Genomic DNA, 6931 nt, shown 5'->3' with positions numbered 1-6931 from the left:
CTCTCCACTGCCAGGCCTCCAATTCAGGAGCAGGGGCTGAGATCAGAGGGCTTGGGCCGGGGGCAGGGGTGACCGAGCCCCCACGAGCCTCGAGGCTGTCTATGGGCCACCATGGCCCTGGGTCCCACCCAGCCACACTCAGATGTTCCAGGGGGCATGTGGCCTGCAGACTGCCGGCCCCGGGACCAGCGCCATCTGCACCCCAGCAGGAACCTCTCTGTGCAGCTCAGATGAGCATCTGAGGGCAGATAGCCTTGGAGAAGGCTCCTGTACGAACTGTTCTTATCTTGGCCGAGAGCGCTCTGGAATCCAGGGTACGCAAACGACCCCCAACCCAATGTCAGCGCTGCCTGTTGAGCCAGCCGTTCTAACAATCAAAACAGATCGAGTTACCCAAAGTGAAATTCACAGACAAGAAATACTTTAATTAAATATCATGTAAAATGAACATTTTATACAGTTAAACATCTGAAAAAAAAGTACAGATAAAACAATCTTATTGTAGGGTCTTCAACAGTAAAATCTACCATTTAGTGGAGCGCTCGGTTTTGAGACGATGACGCCGTGAGGGCAACTAGGTACTCTAAGACCCAAACCAGGTACGGGGTGAGCAAACTCACAAATGTCCCCAATGTGTACACATGAGCTCATTTTTAGGTCAAACCCTTACATATACAAAATAAAATGGAGGCAGGTGAGTTCCAAAGTGACTCCTCAGGCCGGTCACGGGGCCAGAGTGTGACCGCTAGCCTCCAGGATATTCCAATTCCTCCATTTAGTCCCACAAATGAACACTTTCAAGTCTGGAATGGTTTTGGTCTTTCTCAAGAGAAATTTAAGAAGTCCCTCCTTTTTGTTTTAGATTTGACTTCTGCTGCAAAGTGTTGGCTGTGCTGTGTCCGAAAAGGGAAAAGAAAACGCCCCTCCTGGTCTCACCGCGGGTTTGGCACTAACAGGGAGAGTGTCGGAAGGAGGTCATTCCAGCTCAGAAAGTACAGACAGTGGCTGCTGGGGTCTGACCACAGGAAAGGTATTGTTAAAAGGGAATTCTGGACAAAGGGTGGTTGTGGGTCCCCTGGGGCCTCTGAGTCTGGGGTGGGCTCAGGAGGACGCAGGATACAGCAGACCCAGATGCAGAGAGCAGTGACGGGCTCGTGGGGCTTGTGCTTGAGTGTGTGTGCACGATTGTGTGTGTGTGTGTGTCACTGCAAATCTCCAAATGAAATCTTGATCAACAATCGTGGTGTAAGCCTGTGAGAAGATAGCACAAAGGTTCTTTAAAGAAGTCCACTTTTAAGGCATCGGAGAAGTTAATGTGGCAAACATTTTAATTAAAACATCAGAAGTAAATTTTATTTTAAACTTTAGGCCTCTGAATTTTTCCAGTAAACACGGTTCAGCTATGTGGCAAAGTCATGGGTGGCAGCTAAAATGACTTTTTACATTCTGCAAAAAAAACAATGAGGAAAGAAGGACGTCACCCCAGACGGTGTCACCTCTCCGTGGCCGTCCCACATGCACGGGCTCTGCCGGGACTCGTCGCAGCCGGGTGGCACCGTTTCTGTTTGACTATACAACAAACTTTTTTTTTTCTTCAAAAGTATTTGTTCAGATAACTTAAAAAATAATATAAAAATAAACAATGAATTTGACTTTTCCTCAAAATTAAAAAAAAAAAGGACGGAAAGTCTAAACAATAGCAAATTCTGGAAGTACAAATGAAATGCAAGGACGCTGGTTCATTGAACAGAACGGATCAGACAGACAGTTCTTGGCTGAATGCTCTTCCAGCATCACACACCAGGCCATGACTGAAAACCAACACAGACAAGGAAACAGAACCGAGAACGGCAGGAAAAGCAATGTACAAAATCTCGAAGATAAATACAATATTTATAATTGATATGTTACAAAATAAAGTCCCTTAGCAACAGCAAGTGTCCATGGAAAAGTAAGTGTTGGATGGAGACCATTTTATTCCTTATAAGACTCATAAGGAATAAAACTTTTTTTTTTTTCTCTCTAAATATTTAAGTGGATCTGAAAAAAATTCAAGACAAGTGTATAAATATTTAGCTACAACTTTGGCAAAATCACAAAAGTCTACAATTTTATAACCACATACAAAACACATCAGGGAAGAAGGATCTAGAAGTCAAAAGGACAACTTCTGGTACAAGAAACATGGATCTCACAGTAGCCTAAGAATGCAATAGTATACGGTGCTAGCAAAAGGTGAAAAAAATGTCGCAGACCACACTTGCTCAACAGGAAGCTCTAGCAGTGGGGAATATTTTAACCAACAGACAGTAGCATTTTTTTTTTCCCTCTGTCAGTGTGCTTGTTGAAGGCAAGAGAATTCAATATCAAAGTTACAATTTCTAACTACAATAAGTTACAAAGTTTCATTTCATTAAGATGAAGTTAAGCAATGATAAACCCTCCCTCCCCCCACCCTGCCACCCCAGTTCTCCTAACCATATATTCTCCTTTCTTCCAGTTTGATGGCTCAGACCTCCTTGGCCCCCTTTTGTCACCACAAAAAAATATTTCACATTATAGAGATACACAACCATTGTGAATCTAAGTATGAGTACAGAAAAATGTCTGGAGGCGTTTTTCCTCAGTGTTTTATGATCATCAAAATGGTGCATTCACAAAGTTTCTCCCAACACATAGCAAGTACTAGACACAGCCAAGACGGAGTCGGAAACTTTATACAAAATAGGCGTCGCTTTGTTTTCCTTATTCTTCAGGACTGAGAAATGTGAAAATATGAGAAAAGTTCAGTTAGGAAAATGGAATTGTTCATGAAGGAGTAGGTTGTTTGCTTGTTGATTCTTAATAGTTTAAATAAAATCTTTAAACAAAGTCTCTTGTAGCATTTCGGCCGCTGCTGACGCACTGAAGACACCGTCCCGTCAGCACCTCGTGTGTCCTGACGTGTCCCCTGAAGTCCATCCTTGGACACTGCTTGGCGGCAGGTAACAGCGCCCCTCACATGGGCGGGACTACCAGCCCAGACATAGCTGCAAGAGAGAGGGGGCAGGTCAGGGGCACCCCTCACCAGGCGCGGGGGGCCTCCCTGGGCTTCTGTCAACGGGACAGTGGCTTTGCACAGCCCTCCACTAACCAGCCGTGGGCTCGGTTAAGGGCACCTACTTCATGGGGTGGGGGTGCACGTGGGGACAGACCCCCCCCAGGCTCCTCTCCTCAAAGACCTCACGTGGCAAAGGGAAAGGCTTCTGGCCTTCTGCGTGCGAAGGGGCTGCCGCCCACACACCTCGGTGACTGGCTTCTGGCAGACAGAGGCCCGGGCCCCCCGAGGCCACCTCTGTCGACAGAGGCGCACCAACCCGGCCACTCCTGTGATGCCAGCCGTGGCTGGATCTTGGGCCGGGGGGCAGCTGGGCCCCACTCTCACTCCCTACGTGGACTGGGCATGCCTCGGGCTCCCCTCTGCTCTCAGCCCCTGCCCTGGACCTGCTGCTGACCGCTCCGTATCGTAATGGTGAGTCGCGGGCTGGCCAAGATCAAAGCCACCACAGCCCACCTGGTTTGCAATCGCGGGCCCAAGGGCCCTGAAAAGACAGAAGTCACGGCTCCACGTGTAGGGAGCGTGTCCTTTCTCTTCTTGGAATAGAGAGAGAACTTGTGCTGAGATGCCAAGTGCAAGGATGCTTCCCAGTGAACTCCTGGTGCAAAGGTACTTTAAAGCCTTTTACCTTTAGTGTTAATTTTTGTCAAGAGTGATTGTTCTCATTAATTTATGTATCACATATTAATACATTTGGTCCATGTACTGATAGGAGCTTCAATTTCTCAGTTCATTAATTTCAACAATATTAATTTATCTCCGACTCACCGTTACAACTTCATGGTTTGGAAGGCCTGTGTGTGTACACACAGCTTATGCGGTGCCACCGCTCGGTGGGCCCTGGTGCCACGTGGACGGCGGGGAAGGCCACGCACCCGGCCACCTGCCCCTTCGCCCCTGTGCTCTGGGGACCGCGGCCGGCTCACAGGCCAGTCGGTGGCCCTTCGGGGCTGGGCGACCCTCTCACGCTAACAGGTGTGGTGCAGACAATTATTTCAAATCACGGATACCTTTCCAGTTCCTTTTTTGAGCATTAGTTCATCAAAGTGAAATATGCCACCGACTTCACAAAAGGGCCAGTTTGTCTTCTCCACGGTAGCGTCCTCAGCACCCAGCAGAGAGCCTGGCACATAGTAGGCGCTCAGTAAATACTGGTTGAATGGGTTCAGTTTTTTTTAAAGGAGTAACTGGATTTGGTTTTCACCGGGAGGAGCATATACCAAAGGAGGTGTCTGAAAGAGGCCAGGTGGCGGCCACTCAATCTCGGGGCCTGTGGGCCTCAGTCACTCACCAGGAGCCGCGTGCAAGCTCACGAGGCCTGGGGGCCTGCACACGGCCCCGCCTGCCACTACCCAGAGGGCCCCGGCACTGGGCAGGCACTGCATGGCCCCGTCTGCAGGCAGCCGTGCCAGGCGGGGCCTCCTGCGGCCCTTTGGCGGGCCCTGCTCCCTCTGGAGTCTTTGAGAGCAGTCGCCCGAGAGACCAACTCCTGTCCAGAGCTGGCTCAGGCACAGTCCCAGGTCTCCAAGAACAGCACGGCCCGGGGGCCCTGCGGTCCGTTAGACCGGGCTGAGAATCAAGGCTCGGGACCCCACGGGCAGGCCCAGGTCAGGCAGGGGCTGCAGGCAGCACCACGGCCCGCCACCCAGGCCTAAGGCTGTCCCGCGGGCAAGGGGGGCTGCCGGCTCAGCAGGGCAGAACGTGGGCCCTACGGCCACCATGGCGGCCTGTTTGCTTTCCCTGTGGTTCTCCACTCCCTGCGGGCATGGGCTGCTTCTACCACAAGGACACGGACGTCGTCTCGGAAGGATGGGGAAATGGGTTTTACCAACCGACAGGAAGCCTCTGCTTGCGGGGGCTGATCAAGTGGGGGTCATTCCTAGGCACACCCAGTGGGGGGTGGGGGGCTGTGTCGCCTGGTGGGGACAAAGGAGAGCATGCAGTGGCCAGGGCTGCCCTGCCAGGGGCCCCAGGCGGGCCGGGGGGCAGGCCAGAGCTCCCGCCCCCAGGGAGAGACCGCAGGGCCCCGGGGGGCCGCCCAGGCCGCAGCGTGGGGCCGGCGCACGCCCTCACCTTGCAGTCCGTTCCCGTTGGCGCTGGTGCAGGAAGGAGGAGGGGAGGCTTGGGGCCGGACCACGGGCGCGAAGGCGCTCTTTTGTTTCACTGCAGAGATGACATTGGCAGGTGAGAATGAGAAAATGCCGTGTGTACTGCTACAGTTTGAAGGGAGGGTGACCGAAGAGGCTGCCATGGTGGGGCTGGACGGCACTACTGTAACAAAGCAAACATGTCAGGACGCGCGACGCGGCCGCGGCCACACGACAGAGGCTCCGGGCCGGGCCTGGAGCCTCGGGCCACAGAGCAAGCATGAGATGTCTCTGGCTCGGCCACTCTCGGGACAACAGGCATCATCTAACGCTTGCGTGGACTTTGGGTTCCAATTGGGCAGCCCCGGTTTGGTGCCGATTCAGTTTGGGTTTCGCCGTGTGACCCCGCGGGGCCCGCTTCCGGCCCACTTCCGGCGGCCACGCGGATGCCCAGCCTCCAGAGCCACCCTTCCTTGTGTTCCAGCAGCTCACACCACAGAACATCCAAGCAACGCACACACGTGACTGCAGCGCATATGAATCTGTGTGATGACGTGTGACAAAAACAGACACTTACTGCCGTAGGGAGAGTTAGCGGAGGAGCCATTAAGGAATCCAGGCGAGCCCGGGACCCCTAGGTTGGCCATGGCGCCACTTCCGTATCCATTCATGCTAGTGCTGACTGTGCTGTAATTGGACTGCTGGGGAGTACTGCTCGGCGCGTATCCTCGCGGGGACACGCTGCTCGTGTTGCGACTGTAGCCGACTGTTGGACCCCCACCCCGGCCAAAAACAACGTTATTATCAGGGAGAGACACTGGGGAGGGGGCATTCCCCGCAAACCTCCATCGCCTATCAACCACTACAAAACGACCGTTCGCGTTCCTCCAGCCCCAGCGCCTCTCGCCAGCTCTGACGACCTTTGCCACGTCAAGCCCTGCCTGAGCATCCTGGCCCCGGCCCGTCTCCAGCGGCCTCAGCAGCCGGCCTGCACGCACACACGCTTCGATCTAACCTTCGGTTGCTTTCACGTCTCTCTGTAGAAGCGATTAGCCACAGCGAGATTCCTGGGCTGCACCCCACCCCAGCACTGGGGGAACTTCCAGCCTTGAGCTGCCCACCCCACACTAGCTGAACTTCCAGCCTCTGCAGGCCCTTCAAGTGCCACAGCTGACAAAGAGAGCTTATGGGCGGCCGTAACTCCCCAGGAAAGGCCGTTTTGGGGTCTCTGTGGCTACGGTTGCTATTTCTGTTGGCATGGAGGGTGGGACGAGGGGCGGGGAGCCCAAGCCTCGCCCCCGCTCAGGCAGGAGGGACCTGTCACGCCCCTCCAGGATGCGGGTGAATGGGGGCCAGGCAGCTGGTCAGGAGGTCTGTTCTGACACGACAGCCTGCGCAGAGTTGAGAGGGGCCGCAGACAGACACGGTGCAGGGGGGGAGTGGGCACTCTGCCCCACAAACTCCTTCCAAGCTCAGGAACCAATCCCCGCACCGTGCGGCGCATCCAGGCGGGGCCCCCGGCTCCCTGCGCCACAGCCGTCCTACGGCTCCTCCCAGCCCTCCCGGGGAAGCACAGCCACTTAAGGATCGACTCCAGGAGATGTCTAGCAAAGCCCGGCAAGCTGTGTGGCAGTAGCTGCTGCCTCGGTTTCTGGCTTGTCTGAGCAGCCCCTGCCAGGGGCCTCTCTGAGCGGAGCTGCCGAGCCCGGGGCGCTGCCCCCGACCCCGCCGGGCACCGGCGGGCACC

General features: G+C 54.3%; 1 protein-coding gene across 8 annotated transcripts in view; it reads right to left on the bottom strand.

The window, feature by feature from the left end:
• Nucleotides 401-6931, bottom strand: part of EBF3 (early B-cell factor 3) — a 119332-nt gene continuing 112801 nt past the window's right edge. For 2 of the 8 annotated variants that reach the window (XM_018041657.1, XM_018041658.1), the window contains exons 14-17: nt 5762-5950; nt 5171-5368; nt 4108-4220; nt 401-3029 (exon numbers count right to left, since the gene is read on the bottom strand). In XM_018041657.1, coding sequence (XP_017897146.1) covers nt 3012-3029; nt 4108-4220; nt 5171-5368; nt 5762-5950 — 518 coding nt within the window. In that variant the 3' untranslated portion in view covers nt 401-3011. The remainder of the gene's footprint in view (nt 3030-4107; nt 4221-5170; nt 5369-5761; nt 5951-6931) is intronic. The other 6 variants (XM_018041659.1, XM_018041662.1, XM_018041663.1 and 3 more) reach the window with 4 other exon arrangements.

This window comes from Capra hircus, chromosome 26 (genome assembly GCF_001704415.2).
Source record: "Capra hircus breed San Clemente chromosome 26, ASM170441v1, whole genome shotgun sequence".
In the NCBI taxonomy this organism is placed as follows: domain Eukaryota; kingdom Metazoa; phylum Chordata; class Mammalia; order Artiodactyla; family Bovidae; genus Capra; species Capra hircus.
Note: the sequence above shows the minus strand (reverse complement) of the source record. Positions and strands in the feature narration are given on the sequence as shown.